This window comes from Rosa chinensis, chromosome 3 (genome assembly GCF_002994745.2).
Source record: "Rosa chinensis cultivar Old Blush chromosome 3, RchiOBHm-V2, whole genome shotgun sequence".
In the NCBI taxonomy this organism is placed as follows: Eukaryota; Viridiplantae; Streptophyta; class Magnoliopsida; order Rosales; family Rosaceae; genus Rosa; species Rosa chinensis.
The window spans coordinates 15,224,690-15,243,655 of NC_037090.1; the positions used below are offsets into that span (position 1 = coordinate 15,224,690).

The following is an 18,966-nucleotide window of genomic DNA, read 5'->3' on the forward strand; positions in this document are numbered from 1 at the left end:
TTGATTATTTCTTGATGATGCAATAATATTGTGTCCCTTAATGGATATAATAGATGCATTCATTGGTATAATCAATTCGGTCATGGAGACATGTGAGTGTACAATAAGGAATCTCTATCCTTAAGTAAATAAGGTGTATGTTCAAAGATGTGATTCAATAAGTCTTTGGCCAAAGCATTGAATGAGATTAAAAAGGAGTTTCTAATCATATTCTAAGAATCACATAAGAATGAAAATCACATTAGGGGATTGACATATCAATTCCATACCGCGAAGATGTGATTTAGAACATAGTGTTAGAGAAGGACCGTATTGTATTGTAATTCCAATTGAATAGGTTCTTTGTCATTCTACATTAACTAGGGTAGTCATGATATGTTGCAAGACGTCACTCATGACTTGTGAAGTCCCCGAGGATTAATAAACATTTATAATCCTAATAACAAGGGAGAATCAAAAATGGAGTTTTTGATTCGTAAACAAAATAGAATGGTTTCTATAAACTTCACTGCCTTGTTAATTAGAACCTAAGAGATCGCACACCATATAAGTGGATCATTGAGATTGTATATGAAGAAGATTAAACAAGAGTTGGTTATGACCAAATAATTAATTAGATTTATTATTTGGACATAATTAGGATTTTCGGGTAAAACCGAACCTATTGGGCCTAAACGATTGTCGGGTTTTTGGTGTGGACTTGGGATTCACTAAATGAGATTTAAATGAAAGCCCAAGACACATTTTTAGTGCCCAATAACATGTATGGACCAGCCAACATATTGGCTTTATGAAAGCCAATATTTTTCTTTTAGTAATTGGAGTTATTTCCTATTATATAAAAGTGAAAGCATGGACATAATAATAAGTGTGTCTCCACACTATTATTTTCAGATTTGAGAGAGAGAGAGAAAGAGTTCTCCCTTGGTCCATCACAAAATTAAAGGAAAGAAAAACACTTGCATAATTTCTTCTTTTCTTTCATCTTTCTTCATCTCTTGATTCACTTGGTGAAGATCCTTAGAGGCCATATCCTTTTGTGGCTTTACTTGTTACATCAAAGAGAAGATTACAAGCACAAGAAGGAGTACAAGAAGGAGTTCTTAATCCAAGGTGCTTCAAGGTGGAGGAAACACACACAAGGAGAGATCAAGGAGAGGAACTTTGGTGGTTCACTTGGATCGGATTGAGATCACGCTCCAAGGGTGAGTAGAACATAAACTACTTCTTTGTTCTTCCTTACTTTGCATGCTATGTTTATATACATATCACAATAAGCCAAGATCAAGGGTTAAAGGAATGGATTTTATGTTTAGTTAGTAGTTTAATGGTTAAACTAATTCCGCACTAATTAAAAAGTTTTGAAATCCATCCATTCCTTCACTATTCTCCTGTAATGGACGTCATTACGTTCCACTACCTTGTCAGTTTGGTAGTTTCTGAAAAACTGAACATGCAGCTTATGGATGTGGTTATTGCGTATCTATATGGGGATCTAGATACAGAAATATACATGAAGATTCCATATGGAATTCAGTTACCCAAATCAAGTGGCTCTAAACCACGGAGCGCGTTTGCGATTAGATTGAAACGCTCACTATATGGATTGAAACAATCCGGACGGATGTGGTATAACCGTCTAAGTGACTACTTGATTGGAAAAGGATATGTCAACAATAAACTATGCCCCTGTGTGTTCATAAAAAGGACAAGTTCCGGATTTGCAACAGTAGCGGTTTATGTTGATGACATGAACATAATTGGCACCCTGAAAGAGTTAATGGAAACCGCTGAACACTTGAAATCCGAGTTTGAGATGAAAGATCTTGGGAAAACACGGTTTTGGCTCGGTTTTGCCTCTATTTAGAACTTGAGCACCGTAGAGATGGTATCCTGATTCATCAATCAGCTTATACCCAAAAGATGCTTAGGCGTTTCAACATTGATAAGATTAAGCTTTAAGCACCCCAATGGTCGTCCGTAGTCTTGATCTAAAGAAGGATCCATTCCGTCCAAAAGATGACGACGAAGAAGTGCTAGAGGCAGAAATGCCCTATCTAAGTGCAATAGGCGCATTGTTGTACTTAGCACAATGCACAAGACTGGATATCTCATTCTCTGTGAACTTGCTAGCTAGATATAGCTCTGCACCAACACGACGCCATTGGACTGGTGTTAAAGATATCTTTTGATACCTAAGTGGTACGATTGATATGGGCTTGTTCTATCCCTACAGAGAGATGATGGATTCGGACCCATCAAGTACCAGGGACGCTACACATGGTGGACTGCGTTCCCTCTCCCCAACCCAAAACGAGTTCCCTCTCCCCAACCCAAAACGATATAAGTGTTTTGGAGGGTTTTGCTGATACTAGGTATATCTCTGACCCACACAAAGGTCGCTCCCAAACTGGTTATGTTTTCACCATGGGAAAGATCGCGATATCTTGGAGGTCTACAAAGCAGACCTTAGTCGCTACCTCTTCGAATCATGCAGAGATTATTGCTCTTCACGAAGCAGTTCATGAATGTATATGGCTTCGATCCATAGTTACGCATGTTCGAAGCAATTGTGGTTTGAAGTCTACCACAGATGAGCCAACAAGCATTTATGAGGATAATACTGCTTGTATTGAACAAATGAAGCAAGACTACATCAAAGGCGACAACACCAAGCATATATCGCCCAAATTCTTCTACAATCAGCAACAACAGAAGTTCCTCAAGATCAAAGTAAACCAGGTTCGACCTCAGGACAATGTGGCAGACTTGTTTACTAAGTCATTACCCAAATCCACGTTCGAGAAACATATGGCAAGAATTGGCTTGCGGAAATTATCTGAACTCCCATGATCGTAGTCATCAGGGGGAGGCACGGACATCAGGGGGAGATGTTTACATGTTCGTCTCGAATCGTGAAGGGTGTGTTGTGCTCTTTTTTCCCTTCGACCGAGGTTATTTTTGTCCCACTGGGTTTTTGTTACTCGGCAAGGTTTTTAACGAGGCAACGAGAGAAGCACCGCGTTTGGACAACACAAGGGGGGAGTGTTTAAGGATATCTCTATTTGTGTTTAATCCAAACTCTAGGTTACTTGACCTAGTGGTAATAGGGTTCAATTAGAAGAATCTAGATATTATCTTTTCTTGTATGATTCTAACTCTATGCATTATAATCCTCTATATAAAGAGGCACCTATTATCAATGAGAATACACAGCAATTTTATCACAGTTTCTGATTCCCTAAAACATGTATTATTTTTATCACTTTTGAAAGTTTAGCATTATTTTGTGCGGTGCAAAAAAAATTTGATGGAGTTTTAATTTGTTTGGAAAGCCTCCATTGAACAGAGCCAACGAATGCAGATATCTATCTTGATTGTTCCAGAGTTTCAACTGCATCCGTCAATTGTATATGTATTTAATATCGACATGGTCCTCAAATGCCAGCAAAAATCGCTTATTCGACGTTCACATCAAATCACACAAATCGCCACGACGTGTCGTTATCAACTGAAGCCAGCGATCCCCTCCTCTTCACCTTACACAACCCCATCTCTCCAACTATCCACTCACAACCGTCCGATCTAACATCACCTCAACAACCATTTGCACACAACTCTGTGGGACCAGACACGGGTCCAATTAATCGAACGGCCAATAATCTCCCTGCCCACGTGTGATCGAGTTGGCGCGTGAGTCCGTTGCTTTCTCGGCCATTTTTTAATTTTAATTATTGGTACTTTTTACAGATCGACTTTGGTAAAAAATAAATTCGGACTTCCGAAGCTTCCTCCTGTCGACACGTGCACCTTCCCAGCGTCGGTGCCTTATCATTGACTACCTACTAGGCTACTGGACTCTATAGAGTAGCGTCGTTATATAAAAACCCAGATCTGCCTCCTTTCTCCATCGTTCACTTCACTCGAGGCCTCTAAGAAACCCTAGCCCCCAAAATCCTCCAATCCCCAAATCTCAATTTCTTTAGGGTTTCTGAAATCCCCAAATCGGTGGTGAATTCCAATACCCATTTTTGATGTAGATTTCAATTCGACGGAGAATGTAGATTGAAGGTGGCCGAAATATGGATCGGGGTGTGTGGTACGATACAAAGCCTGCAAAGGTCTCAAAGAGGGTGTGGTTAGTTATTCATAAATCAATGGTACTCCTCGTGGGTGGGAATCACACCTCCGCCAGGTTTTGCTCTCGCTAGTCTTTTTCGCTCATTATCAGCTTGGTTTTTTCACTCCTTCTTGGAATTTCCTTTTTCCAGAATTTTTTGTTTTTGTTTTTTGCAATCAAACAAAATTCGCAAACTCTGCTCTCTGAGAAGAGAGGATTCGAAACCGCAATCGTTCGGTTTCGCCCTGTTCTTTCGCGGCCGAATCGCGAAAGAAAGAGCACAAGTCATGGATTTGAAGCTCAAGAAACTCCAGGTCCTTCACGGATCTGTGGCCCGGCGCGTGTTTTACCGCTCGTTCTTTATCGCCGTGGCTATGTCTGTAATTCCCCTGGTTCACATTCTGTCCGGTTCTTACATGAAAATGTTCAACTTTGTGAACACTATTGACTGTGCCTCCGGAATGGGCCGTGACAATGTCAACTTGGACCCGGGCAAGTTCATCTTTCAGACCCGGTTTCTGAATCCCATTTGGGGTACTTTCGATTTGGCGCAGTGCAAGCAAGATGTGAACTTGACTGTCAGTGTGGTCAGAGAGCTAATGGGCGAGCAGCTTTTGAACGGTGATAAGGCTCTCTGTGTCGGTGAAGGATCGGCCTCGGCCGTGATGGCGTTGCAAGATTTGGGGTTTCCCGATGCTCGTGGTGTTTATGAACACCGATTCTTCTCCCTCAAGCGCAAACAGTTTGTGTATGAGATTTACTATGAGGACAAGTCTTTCGATTTCGTGTTCTGCAGGGATCTAGACAAGGTTTCAGTCCCTGCTCTGCTTGTGCTCGAGATTGAGCGCGTTCTTAGCCCAGGTGGAATTGGGGCTATGCTTGTTGGTAGCAGTGGTTTGGCTCCGAATAGCCTGATTAGGTCTGCTACCCCAATTTCTTCATTGCTGAAGAGCTCCAGTGTCGTGCATGTTAATTATATCAGCAATTTCACACTGGTTGTGTTCAGGAAGAGTTACGAAAATGTTGGTCTATTTGAGCAGTATCGCCTTCCGGCTGACTGCCAATCCCTCACAAACAATAGACCTTTGATCGAGAAAATGGAGCCTCTTGTGAAGGAAAAGCCAGTGGAGGACAGGAAGATGGCTACTTATCTGCCTAATTTTATTGATGTTTCCTCAAAGAAGCGGTTGGTCTATATCGATATTGGGGCAGCAGAGCACCTGAAATCAAATGTCACAGACTGGTTCCTGCCTTCTTATCCGATTACACACAGAGCTTTCCATGTCTATTTTGTTGACCACAACACTTCTGTGCTATTGTCTTATGTCAAAAAGCCAGGAATCACCTTCGTTTATCATCCAGGGCTGGCTGGAATTAAGGACAAGGACAATGTTAACATCGAAGCAGATGCAGAGCCCTATGTCGCAGATGAAGGGTTTGATTTTCTTGTTTGGTTTAAAGAAACAGTGCAGCATGCCGAGTTTGTGGTGCTGAAGATGAATGCAGGCAGTGTAGAATTGAAGTTCCTGAGGGATCTGTTTGAGAGTGGAGCCATATGCTTTGTCGACGAGCTGTTTCTTCACTGCTCTGGCCACATAGACGGGGAAGGTCCAATGCCGGTAGACTGCATGGACATCTTCAAGAGCCTCCGCAGCAGTGGTGTGTATGTGCATCAGTGGTGGGGAGAAGACAACCCCGTCGATGTTATGTGATGGGAACGTTTGATCCGATAATCTCATGATGTGATCTCATGATGTGATCGTGTTGTTAAGTTATCGTGTGGGGAAGGAACATCTAATTGCTTTTATGGTTGGGGCAATATTATTAAGCTAAATAAGCAACCATTGTTATGTTTTGTGTGGTGTTTGGTGTTTAAGGATGTCTTCTAGGATGAAAAAAAATCCGAGACTCCCACCATCGTGTTGTTATTGCTTTGTGGTTGGTTGGCCTATTTGAGCTTTCCAGCTTAACTATAAATTATTAATCGTTTGATGTGTACTTGTTTGTATGGTTTTGCCGTTGAGTATTGCTGCTTTAAACTCCACCTTGAAAAACTTGGATATGTTTACTCATATATATATGGTGCATGCTTGCATGGAACCTTGGCCCGTATGGTCCTTATTCTGATTCCACTTTGATTAAGGAAAAACTAAAAAGGATGCCTAATGACCCTACTTTACACCTCAATCCCCTTATTTAATTGTGTTTTCCGTACGCGCACGGTTCTTAAACCACGATATGGATTTTCTACTAGAAAAAGCAATGGTTGAATAGCGCCACAATCTATGAACCATTCTGGTTCATTTGTCTCATAAAATGATGTAGCATTGTATTAGGGAGAAATATCACTTTGGTCATTGAACTATGGCTCGCTCGACACTTTGGTCATCCAACTTTTAAAAACTTCATTTTGGTCATCGAACTATATCACCGTATATCACTTTGGTCATTCCGTCAGTTTTCTCCGTTTTCTCTGTTAACTCCAGGGGTATTTTGGAGATGAAATGTTTTACCCGCCATTTTTATAACTTAATCTAATTTTCCCCGCCTAAGCATAAAACTCCATCCAATTTTGCCAACTTTTCCTTCCTTTTATTCATGCATTCATCATCAATAATCAAAGCATGCAACAAAGAAAAATAATCGAGTCAGAGAATGATTCAAAGTGAGGGAATATAATAAGAAGAAAAATATTGATTTAATAAATTGAGGAATTATAAAAGGAGGGAAAAGTTGGCAAAATTGGTTAAAGTTTTATGTTTAGGCGGGAAAAGTTGGATTAAGTTATAAAAATGGCGAGTAAACCTTTAAATCTCCAAAATACCCTTGGAGTTAACAGAGAAAACAGACAGAATGACCAAAGTGATATGTGATGATATAGTTCGATGACCAAAATGAAATTTTTAAAAGTTGGATGACCAGAGTGTCGAGCGAGCCATAGTTCGATGACCAAAGTGATATTTCTGCCATTGTATTATTTTTAAATCTTTTTAAATTCAAATCAAAGCAGGTTTTTTAGTAGATGATTCATGTCCGAACTACAATTATGATATATGATGACTTCATCGACTAAAGTCTCTTAAAAGTAGGGCTGTCACTCGGTCGGTTCGAATCGGTTATAGGTATTACCAACTTCAAAATCAAATCTTACGGTTTCAAAACTGAGCTACCAATTACCAACCAAAATTTTCAGTTTTAAATTATATCTACCAAATTCGGTATTTCGGTTTTCGGTATTACCAACTTTAGAATAACTAATTCTTTATAATATAAGTTAGAATGAACAAAATTAGGTTTTTGAATTTTATAGTCATAAACGTTGTATTCATCTACTAATTATAGCTTTCTTTTATATATATGACATCAAGTTCTAGCAATTTTCAATAAAACTAGATTATTTAACCATCTTTGACTAGGTTACTTAAAATACATGTAGTATATGTAGTAATGTTCATACTATTATAAAAGTTTTTATGTTTATTTCTTAATATACATGTATGTGTATTGAAAATTGTAGTATATAAATCTAATATTTAGATAATCGATAGATTCGGTATTTACCAAAATCAAACCAACTTTTTCGGTAATTTTCGATTTCGGTTTTATCGGTCTTGGTTACAAAAAAGTCAGTTTACCAAACCTAAAACATCGGTTGGTATTCGATCGGTTTGGTAATTACCAAACCAAGTGGCAGCCCTACTTAAAAGCTTATATTATCAATGTTTTTTCTCAAAATTGTTTATCTAAATGACTGCTTTTGAGAGACCATAAAAAAACAAGTAAGTCTAATGGTTAAAAATAAATACATAGTTTCAAGTTGTTATTACTTCAATTTTTGATCCATATGTCATTCACTGTACTTTAAAATTATTCTGTAGATAAGCATGACTAATGTTTCCCCTCTTAGAAAGATGAATTTCTAATTCATGTGGCAGCTATGGTGAGCCAATTAAACAACCAACGCTTTAGTTTACACAAGTTATAAGTTAATAAAACAAAGTTTTCCGATAGAGTTGCAAACAAAAGTGACATTTCAAATTGAAAAAAGAAAAAGAAAAAAGAAGAAGTTTACGTAGAATTTAAATAAATAAAGATTCCATCTCTAAAGCTGTCGGCCAAAATAACTGGAATGACTTTAAATACCAATCACCTCACAAATGTACTTGAAAATTAACATCTTGAAGTGACGGTGCTTTCCAAAAAATACATGACATGGGTTTGATTAGTGAACTTATGCGGCTATAGGTTCATGCAATTAGCAAAAGTCTTATAAATGGGAGTAGTTTTATATGCTTTTGTGGGTCCTTTGGCATGAACGAAATAGTGTAGTGTGGAAGGGCAATTCTTTCTGCCCTCTTAATGCCGCAGGCTGGGCTGTTACACTTGGAGAAGATCATCAAGCTGCACACAATGTGTTGAGGAGAAACAAGTCAAGGCAGCAAGTGAAATGGCAGCTCCCACGGCGGGGCAGACTCAAACTGAATACAGACAGGGGCTTTTATGGTGCTACCGGTCATGGTGGGATTGGGGCTGTAATTAGAAATTATGATAGTACGGTCTTTTTCCCGCGTTAGATCGGCTTTTCAATTGAAGTTGGAGACTATGAGAGCTGGACTCCTTTTACTTATTTACCAAGGCATGGACAATGTTGACATTAAAACTAATTGTGCTGTGGCGGTTACGGCTCTTCATGGAGATATGGAGGTCTTTCTCTGATGTAGGTTGTACTGTGGAGAATTGTAAAAGTGACTGCATTTTTCTCTTAATCTTTACGATCTATTTATCGTGAATTAAATGGTGTTACCCATAGGTTGATTACTTAAATGATTATTAATTAGATAAAACTCATGTGATTATCTAAGATGTACCGTAAGAAGATTTATGTACTAGTACTCGAGATTCAGGTCTTATGTCCCCCTCCTCTCGCAATACAATTATTTTTGATAACGAGCGTGGGATTGAGCCTTCCAGTTAGGCTAGATTCTAAACTCCATTTCAAAAAAAAAAAAAAAAAAAAAAAAGGTTTCCACTGGAAATATGCTGGCCATCGGTTTCTTAATCAGTGTGGGGGCACATTTTCTTAAAACATAAGCATCCAATTATTTCAGCAACTTTGATAAAGACAGCTTTTTACCATAAATGTTTTTTTATTCCCATTAAGTGAATATTACCAACTGTTTATAGGCTGCCAGAAGTCAGCAAGCTTTCAATTCCTCGAATGACTGGAATGGAAAGCCGAACCATAGAAGCATTTATCAGACCGGAAAAAAAAAAAAAACATAAAAAGCATTTACTTGCCTAATGACCTGTAGAAACTAGAACACTGCGAGAATGAAGAGACACTGAACCTTACAGAACCAAGAAAACCAAAAAATGGCTCTAGTACTCACTAGTCGCTCTTCTTTCCCCAGATACCTGAATTTCGATTTCATCCGAAAGAAAGCAACACCTGAAGTTGATGCCAAAGTAGCACATGATTTATCTATATTAATCTTCTTGAAAAGTACTTGCAACAGCAGAAGGCTTGTCAATAAACCAAACCAAGCCCAGCTGTTGACGACGTATATATTTAAGACTAGCAGCTAAATTCACACATCATTGCATGTCTCTGGAGGTGGTACAACACAGGATGTTCTCTGTGCAAATTTCATACAGCATACCTTTTTAACTCACTGAAAATCGAAGTGTATCAAAAAAATGAAATTGCAGAAGAGAACGAGGAAAAAACCAAAAAGGATTATATACAGAATGATAGTGGTGGAGCTTATGCTCTCATTCCTCAGGACCATTGTTGACCTTTATCTCCAAAAGCCTCTCAACTGGTTGTCGGCAAATTGGACATCGGTTTGTCTGGTATCTCAAAACCTTGGCACACCCGCTGCACATACACTGCAGCAAGAATAGAAATTCAACCAAAAATCAGTAGAGAAGAATTTTCCATGCAAAGTACATTCAGGTTGAGTGAATTTCATTAGCTGGCAGAATCGGATGCAAGCAAGGAAGGTAAACTAACTAGGATTTTTAATCCAAAATAAGTGTTCCAGTCTCTATTATCATTTCTTTTATCACTGCAATAATTCAAGCTGCTGCACTTTCAATTAGAAACAAGTAAGGTAATGTATACCTTCAGATATCTACAAGACACCCTACTTAAACCCTGAATAAAAGCTTTCTACTATGCCAAACTTTAAATAGAAAGGAGGGAAATGTAATTACCATGTGCCGACATGGAAGAACAGTTGTGTCCCGTGGTTCAGACAGGCAAATGACGCATTCTTTTCCTGGATCGTTCCCGTCCAAGTCATCCTCGACTGAATTACCAATTCCATATATCTCCTGTAGTTCATACCTCATCCCACTCACCCAAAGGATCTGCTTGACAACCCTCACCTGGAATTCACCTTTCTCCCTCTCAAATACAGCTTGAGTTATCTGGGAGTTCGTTGCTACAGATACAGAGTTTCCCTCTGATCCATCATGCTCAGGTGGGGATGCCTCTGCCTTCACTGCTAGAGGATAGATATCCAAGCCAGCTACTTTCAGTAACTCTGTCTCGTCAAACATTGAGAAGTTAATTCCAGTTCCAGGGGGTTGTTTGAACTTCTGGCCCAGGCCTTGTTGAAAGTGTACTGTCACAGGTGGGAGGAGGTTAAACTTCGTTGGTGTCAGGTTACAGTCCTCGCCTTCCTTTGCAAAGAAGATGATGGTGATGCTGTTCCACAGAGCCATATATTAGAAAATATGATGATCAGATCATGATATAAGGACTAAGAAAATGCAAGCATACACAAAATTTTATTACATAAACTACCTTCTAACAGAATGCATGTAAATTAAATATCAAGGCCATTGCCAAAACTCAAAAGATGTACTACTATATGTCCTTCGACAAAGCCACACGGAAAAAAAAAAATTTACTGCTACTCATACAAGTTGGAAATACGATAAGATATCGAAAAATAATAATTTGAATAGCTTGAATCAAATATCATCATGAGCATGGAATTGGAGTTAAATTATTTTTATTTTTTTTGCATACAATATCCTCCCTGGTGCACCTTAATCAAGGATAATAAAGTATACCTGGGAACTCAAGTAGTAACATCCCCAAGAATATAAAGTCGGTTAGACTGCCAAAACTAAATCCAACTACGATCAACTTTCTAGTATCTCATCTCTACCAAAACCAGATAAAGTCTAAAGCCCTAATATCATGATCTTAAATAGCCAAAACTGATATCTTTCTAGTAAACTCCTCCACATGAAAGAATTCTGCAATTCCTAGTTACTATTGAGAAAAGCACAAAACTAGTTGTCACCATCCACACCTCCCTCATCGCCATAGTCAAGACAGTTCTGCCTCTCACTCAAGCAAGGTTCAAATTCCATCAATCTGAATCTGCCCCAACAAGAAGAAAATCCTTATATGACATGTTACTACATAGTGCATAATTCCACACCGACACCTCATTTCCGTACTGATTGTGAAACTACATTGTTGTGACTTTTACCTATTTCATACACTACAGTCACCATGACAAGATCACAGAATACCTTTAAGTCACTTCAGCTTTTGTCAGTTTGCCACAATTCAAACAAAGCATGGCAAACCAACTAGCTTTATCTTGGTTGAATACCCAAGATTAAAGATTCCAGTTCAAATCCCTGCTAGTAAGATTCAATTTCATGCTGAATTTCACCTATTTGCCTCTTCAGTGCTGGGAAAAGGTCCACAACCTAGGGAGAGACTGTCACAATATAAAACAACACTAGGCTCTGACATCTCAATCTTTTCTTAACAATGCCATTAATTAATTAACAAAACTCATCATTGGTAAAGCACAAGTCATCAACCCCTCATTTCCATCCCTCATTGGCATTACAGAGAAAGCGAGACGACTAGTTTTCATTAAAACTGATACTTCTATATCCAGTAACCAAACTACCCCATTGATCACAAGCTAACCAAATTCTACCAATCCTACCATTTTAATCTAATCCCACATCAGGAAATAATAACCCCAAGCAAGCATTTAAAAGACACAATCCAAAAGCAAAAATTGAAGACTGAAGCTTTGAGCTTTTTGTACCTCCCAGCAACAGTGGCATCAAAAGTGAAAGACAACAGAAAGCTCCCGGGGTTTTCCTCATCCGGTTCAACCCTCAAAGACTCCTTCTTCAGATTCACATCGTTCCTTATCGTCACCGCCTTCTGGTGCTCCACGTACGGCGTCGGAGCCTGCATTACCGGCCCGCACCGGTACCTCCCGCCGGCCCAATTCGCCTGGGCCGGGTCCATCTGAGGATGCGGCACCCGGTGGTGGTGATCGTACGGCGCCGGCAGTGGCGCCGGCGGGTAGTAACCCGGGTACTGGAAATACTGGGCCTGGTTCGGGTTCGGGTATTGCGGCGGGTTTTGGTTCGGGTACTGAGCCGGGTACGGCGTCGCCGCCGCGAAGACGTAGCGGTTGGCGGAGATTTCGGGCTGTGGTGGGGCCGGTGGCGGCGGAGACGGGTGGCTCTGGCGGTTTTGGTGGTGTCTCCGGCGGGAGGAGTTGCCTCTACTACTGCCCATGTTTCCCATATTGGGAAAGTTTAAATTTTTCTGGGAGAATCTGGAAGCTAAACAGATCAAAAGCCCCAGAAATTCTGTCAGGCTTTCAGAAGGGGATTGCTTTTGTGGTTTTTGGTGTATCTGGGTTTTGTGGGAGGGAAGTGTGAAACTGTGAAAGAGAAAAGGTGGAAGAGGAAGGAAGGAAGTGACAAAATACCAGAAACAACAATGAAGACAAGTAAAGAGAGAGAGAGAGATAGGATATGAAAGGAGGAATCTTGTTTTATAAATATGGATTTTCAGTGGGGGATAGTGGGATTGCGTAAAGCTCCACCCAGAACACTTATCTATCTATTCGTCTGTGTCGACCCATTACACCCATGAATGAAAAAGATGGAAAGGACAGAGTCGATGCTCAACAGCTAAAGCGAAGTTGTAGTAGCAGCTAACTAAGACGCTTTTCTGCTTTCTTCTTCTTTTTTGATGATGTATGTGGCTATGTGCGTGGTGATTCGGTTATGCACATTAATATTTTTCAGCACCAGATATGGACTGTATTGTACCTTGCGTGGGTGCTCTGTACATGTTATAGTATTGTATTCTCTAAGTCTGTTTTGTAGGGTTGGAGTTTGTGTTGTATACGGGTTTTTTTTTTGTGCGATGTGTTTTGAGTCGAATGCTACGACCTTGATTTATTGCTTGGAGGATGGGGAGGGATTTGCATTGGATGCAAATGGCATTGAGGGAGGAAAGGGACTAATGAAGCAATTCAACATAATTGTCCGTGGCGGACCCATAATTTGAATTTTCTACGGGCGAGGATTTTTTTTTTTTTTAGAGATGTGAAAACACCGAGCTAAATTATGTATATGAATACATATAGAAAAAGCAGAGTTATGTGTACATAAGAGATGTCATCATAGTTATAATCTATAATATATGCATATAGAATGAGACTGTAGTTAATCATGTCTAATTAATGTATCAAAGCCAGATTAATCTAACGAAATGGGGGCTGATCGACCTTGATTTTTTATTAAACTTTTCTATAGCATGGCAAGTATGTTAATTCTATATATGTAATTATGTATGCAAACGTACCTTGTTGGGCACAACGTAAGTCTGGCAGTGATAGTAGTTAATTTCATGTGAGTTGGTTACGTGATCATTTATTAGGTAGGTTTTGTTAGGTTTGTTTATTTGTATAATGTAGTATTGTAGTTGTTCATTTTTAGCCTAGTTGGTTTCTAATTCGATTATTGTTATTGTCTAGAAAAGAAAAGAAAAATCTCTAATGACGACCTAATATTTATTGACTAAAATTTAAAATTCATCAACTCATTGATTTAAAGTTCTCATTCTAAAATTCTTAATAAAGAAATTCTCCTAAGACATTTTTAGATAAATGGGCAACGAAATACTCTATTGGGCAACGAAACAATTTCCATTATAATATAAGGATGGTACATATTGCATCATAATATAAAATCATATGTATAAGACCATTATGCCAGTTCTGAGTTCATGGTTTTATGCTATGGAACTATGTGGTTGCTACTGTGTAAACAGTAATCACATTATCCATTCCATTCCCCAATATATATACACTATTCTGCTTCTGCGGTTATGCTAATTCCATTCCACTTTGAAACTATAATATCATTGATTCCTATGAAAGCAGTGAAATTATCCTTATTCCAGCGGAGAAAGAGAGGAATAAAGTTGGCTTGTGCAGTAGTTGTGCAAATGTATATGACTCTTATACCTGAATTTCATCATTGCCAAGTTGCTCACTGGGAGGTAGTGAATAATGATATCATTTGCTAGTAACTTTCATATTGGTCCACATGATCATGTAATGTAGCTTCAACAAAGGAGGCGGACAAAAATGTTACATAAACTAATTTATTTGTTTACCACTTCTAAGTTCTAAATTAGCCAAAGGTAGCTAATCCAAATGTTGTGTTCATATTGTTTCTAAGAAAAATAACAAAAATGAAGCAAACTGAGTTGATTAAGAATGCAATGTGGACAAGTATATTAAAAGAATTACTAAATAACAAAATGATATTATTTAAGTAATTAAGACTTTTAGCATGATGGATTAATAGTACTTAATTAATAAGCTATAAGCTAGAATCATATATTTGGGGCTTTCTCCCCACTTGTCCAAGTGTGACCTCTGACCCCATTGGAGGAATTTTCCGTGATGCCCCAATAAGGCCATATATTTTGATATTATCATGCAATGATGATTGAACAAAGTGGTCAATGCATGATTATTGGTATGACTATTGGTTAAGCATATATAAGAGCAAGTCCTCTGGTTTGCTCTTGACTTGCCATAGTCAAGAAAAATCTGATATGGTGACCTTGAGACGGATTTTGCTACTTCCACCGGTGGTTTTTTAACTGGGCAAAACCCACCCATTCTTGACTACAGCCAAGAAAATAGTCAAGTCCATGACTATTTCCATGACCGACCAAGCCCAGGCCTGATCGTGGCTGACGTAATGAGGAGCTCAGCAGTGCTCGACGCGCCTTGGGAGGGAGTGGAGCACTGGGCATCGACGCGTGGCGCCGCAACTTGCAGAAAGTGGAGCCAGACGTTTGTCGCGTAGCGACAAAGATAGGGGGCTGGCATGCCACGTGGATTCTTCCCGTTGCTGGGTTTTGCATTCTGGGCCTAACGGTTAAGCAATCTCAGCCCTTCATTTCAATCAAATTTGCAATCATACGGCTTACAATTAACATGTATATATATATATTTGTAACGTTAAGAAACGGTGACAAAGTAAATTTTAAAAAATTCTAAACATTTCTCTATAAATACCTACCATTTATTTTACATCTCACACCCAAAAAATTATCTTTCATAGTAACCCAATTTTGTGCTTCCTCCTCTTCATATAGCTCTCATCTTCCAAATTTATTTATATCCAATATGGCTGAAGAAAGGGGAAACACAGGTCCAGTGGCCGGACAAGAGGGAGATCAAAATGAAAATGATAATATCCAAGACAAAAGGAGATGGACGGATGAGGAAGATGTTCAATTGTGCAAGTCTTGGAAAATTGTTGGCCAAGATCCGGCTGTGGGCACAAATCAGAAAAAAAAAATGACTTATGGAGGCGTGTGAGGCGACACTTTGTCGCAAATTGGCCCCAGAGCCGATCAGCTTCCTCTTTGCAAGGAAGGTGGAAAATTTTGAAAGTTGAACTCTATGAGTGGCATTGTGCATTAAGGCAAGCGAAAAATTGGTACAAGAGCGGTTCGAATGCGGTTGATGAGGTATGTATTTGTTGATAAATCATTTAATTTGTTGATACATTATAGTAAAATATTACATGATAAATAATGTAGTAATTATAATATCGTTTTAATTGTAGTAATTGCTTTTGTTTACAATTAAGATAATTAGTTGATAAATAATGATGTAATTACAACGATGTTTATATTTGTACTAATTGATTTTTATTGTAAAACGGGATAGATACTTTTTTATTAAAATTATGACCTTTATATTTGTTGATAAATCTTATTGATACATTATAGTAAAATATGTCTTGATAAATAATGTAGTAATTATAATATCGTTTTAATTGTAGTAATTGTTTTTCGTTATAATTAAAATATGTCTTCATTAAAATTATGACTTTTATAATAGATGACCATTCATAATAGGGTTTATATTTGTAGTAATTGTAATTTTCCGCCACCTTTTTTTTTTATTTATTTCGTAGTGAGATGAAGCACATAAATTGTGGAATGCCAAGATGAAGAGAAAAAATGGGAAGGCAAAAAAACACAATTTTCAGGGTTTTGCTAGTTATGCTGTGGTGGAGGGTTTTGCACAATTTAAAGACATCCCTAGTCATACATCTGGAGGAACATCAAATGAAGGAAATCAACATACGCCTACACAACCAATTCCTGGAAATTCTTCCATCAACTTGAACATGGATGTAGATGAGGTAATTGCAGGTGAAACCACAAATCCCAATGTGAGGCCTCAAGGAAGGAAGACTGCCAAAGAAGCAATACGGAAAGGAAAGAAGGCAGCGAAAGATCAAAGTCCTTTGTCAAGCACTCTCGAGAGTATAGCGAACAACCGAATAGAGGTAACCGAGGACAAGAAAATACTCGATGACGAATTTGCTCGAAGTCTCCAAGAGGAAGAGAAAAGAGCATGTATCCTCTTGCAAATCGAAATGCGAAAAGAGCAACTCCTATTTCAAGAAAGGCAAGATCGAATTAAAGAGAGGGAATAGCGTATTATGGAGATTGATACAAGTAAAATGACGCCAAATAAAAAGCGTTATTGGTCAAGAAAACAAAATAACATAGCGGAGAAAGAAGATCTTGACGAGCAGCCACCACCTTCTATGGGTGGATACTATCCGCAACCAAATTTTAGTGGTGCATTCCCACAACCAAATTTTGGTGGTGCATACCCACAACCTCCTTACCCCGGTGCATACCCACAACCACCTTACGCCGGTGCATACCCACAACCACCTTGGCCCGATGGATTCCCACAACCTCCCTTAACCGGTGGATTCCCACCACCTCCCTTCACCGGTGGATTCCTACAACCCCCTGTTTCTATGGGTGGATACTATCCGCAACCATCTTACCCCGGGGGATATCCTACACAACCACAATTTTCACCTTTCTCTACGGGTGATTCCATCAACCCTAACCCTAATGATGACCCTTCAAACGCAAATTGGATTCCTAGAGAGGATGAGGATTATGATTGTGATTTGAATAATCAGTTGATTATGCATGTTGTTAATTGTATTGTACTTATTCTTAGTTTTTCATTTATGTAAGGTACTATTTAATGAAATAAAAGTTGTATTTTAAAATTCCTTTTATTAAAGCACATTCCTCGTATCAAAATCATAGCACCTAATAAACATAATACAAACCAAATTAAAATTACACTGACATAAAAAAAACATAGACATTAGCCAAATTAAAAGCACACAAACTTCCCAAAACATAATACAAGCCAAATTCAAAGCACACAAACATAACTTGTCCACCAAAAATATTTTTGAAAAAATAAAATTGCATAATTATGACATTAATTATCCCAATCTCTGTTAGTAGCATTAAATATATTTTATTTAAAAAAAAAAACAAAAAAAAACTAACAATGAACAGTAAATAATTCATACTAAAAACTCAATGAACAGTGAAATAATTCATACTAAAAACTCAATGAACAGTGAAATTGATGAACAGTGCCACGATGAACAGTCTTGACCGGTCAAGAAAAACAACGGGTGAAACCCATGTCCAATGGCAGTGAACAGTATCTCGACTGGTCGAATTCTTGACTTCTCGACCTTGACATTTCTTGACTACGGGTGAACTTGCTCTAATCTTTGTGTGACCTTGCAAAGTGCTCATCTGTTGAAATAGCCTGATTGTTTTATAACCTCGATCAGATTATGTATGTACCCAAACTACTGAGAAGAACCATTTAGCATAAATTGTTGAGAAAGTTTTTTAACATCAGCAGTTGGGAGAAGAGGTTTCAACCACTGAGGCACCTCTTCCACCCAATTAGTAAACACAGGTTTGGGAGGAGTATCAAGCAGAGCCGCTCCTCAGATTTTAGAGACCTAATGCAGAAATGCGAATGAGATTTTACTAATCGTGCTCTCCATTAGAAGAACAAAATAAATAAATAAAACTGTGTTGCATATTATATATTATAAAAGACGATTTATGATAGGTTAGAAAGAAAAGGTTATGGAAAACAGTAAAGAGGAAAAGACAAAACAATAAATGAAGAAGGCAACAAAAAAATAAAAATAAAAATCAACAAAGTTTTTTAGGGAAACGGTAATTGAGAGGAATTTGATGTGTATTCTCATTGATAATAGGAGTCTCTTTATATAGAGGATTACAATGCATAGAATCCAAATCATACAAGGAAAGTAATCATACATTGAATAGGAATCCAGATCATTCTAATGTAACCCTATTACCACTAGGTCAAGTAACCTAGAGTTTGGGCTAAACACAAATAAAGATATCCTTAAACACTCCCCATTGTGTTGTCCAAATGTTGTGTTTCTCTCGTTGTCTCGTTAAAAATCTTGCCAAGTAACAAAAACCAAGTGGGACAAAAATAACCTCGGTCGAAGGGGAAAAAGAGCACAACACACCCTTCACGATTCGAGACAAACATGTAGACATCTCCCCCCTGATGTCTGCACCTCCCCCTGATGACTACGATCATGTGAGTTCAGATAATTTCCGCAAGCCAATTCTT

At 38.4% G+C, this 18,966-nt stretch overlaps 2 protein-coding genes across 2 annotated transcripts; one reads left to right on the plus strand and one right to left on the minus strand.

Moving 5' to 3' along the window:
• The first annotated feature begins 3,883 nt into the window (after positions 1-3,883).
• LOC112192591 lies at positions 3,884-6,128 on the plus strand. The gene has a single exon (XM_024332390.2). It carries the CDS (start codon positions 4,408-4,410, stop codon positions 5,830-5,832), a length of 1,425 nt encoding a protein of 474 aa, XP_024188158.1. The 5' UTR covers positions 3,884-4,407; the 3' UTR covers positions 5,833-6,128.
• Positions 6,129-9,575: 3,447 nt separating this feature from the next.
• On the minus strand, positions 9,576-13,262 carry LOC112192912 (probable E3 ubiquitin-protein ligase LOG2). The gene is made up of 3 exons (XM_024332837.1): positions 12,211-13,262; positions 10,337-10,832; positions 9,576-10,009 (listed from the first exon to the last, which is right to left on the minus strand). Exons 1-3 carry the CDS (start codon positions 12,702-12,704, stop codon positions 9,893-9,895), a joined length of 1,107 nt encoding a protein of 368 aa, XP_024188605.1. The 5' UTR covers positions 12,705-13,262; the 3' UTR covers positions 9,576-9,892.
• Between the last annotated feature and the right edge of the window lie 5,704 nt (positions 13,263-18,966).

Bases quoted from the DNA above. Each gene is read 5' to 3' on its own strand.
- LOC112192591 (XM_024332390.2), top strand. From the start codon at position 4,408: ATGGATTTGAAGCTCAAGAAACTCCAGGTCCTTCACGGATCTGTGGCC.
- LOC112192912 (XM_024332837.1), bottom strand. From the start codon at position 12,704: ATGGGAAACATGGGCAGTAGTAGAGGCAACTCCTCCCGCCGGAGACAC. The intron at 10,833-12,210 runs GTACAAAAAGCT...TCTGTGGAACAG, and splicing joins GATGCCACTGTTGCTGGGAG to CATCACCATCATCTTCTTTG. The intron at 10,010-10,336 runs GTAATTACATTT...TTCTTGCTGCAG, and splicing joins TTCTTCCATGTCGGCACATG to TGTATGTGCAGCGGGTGTGC.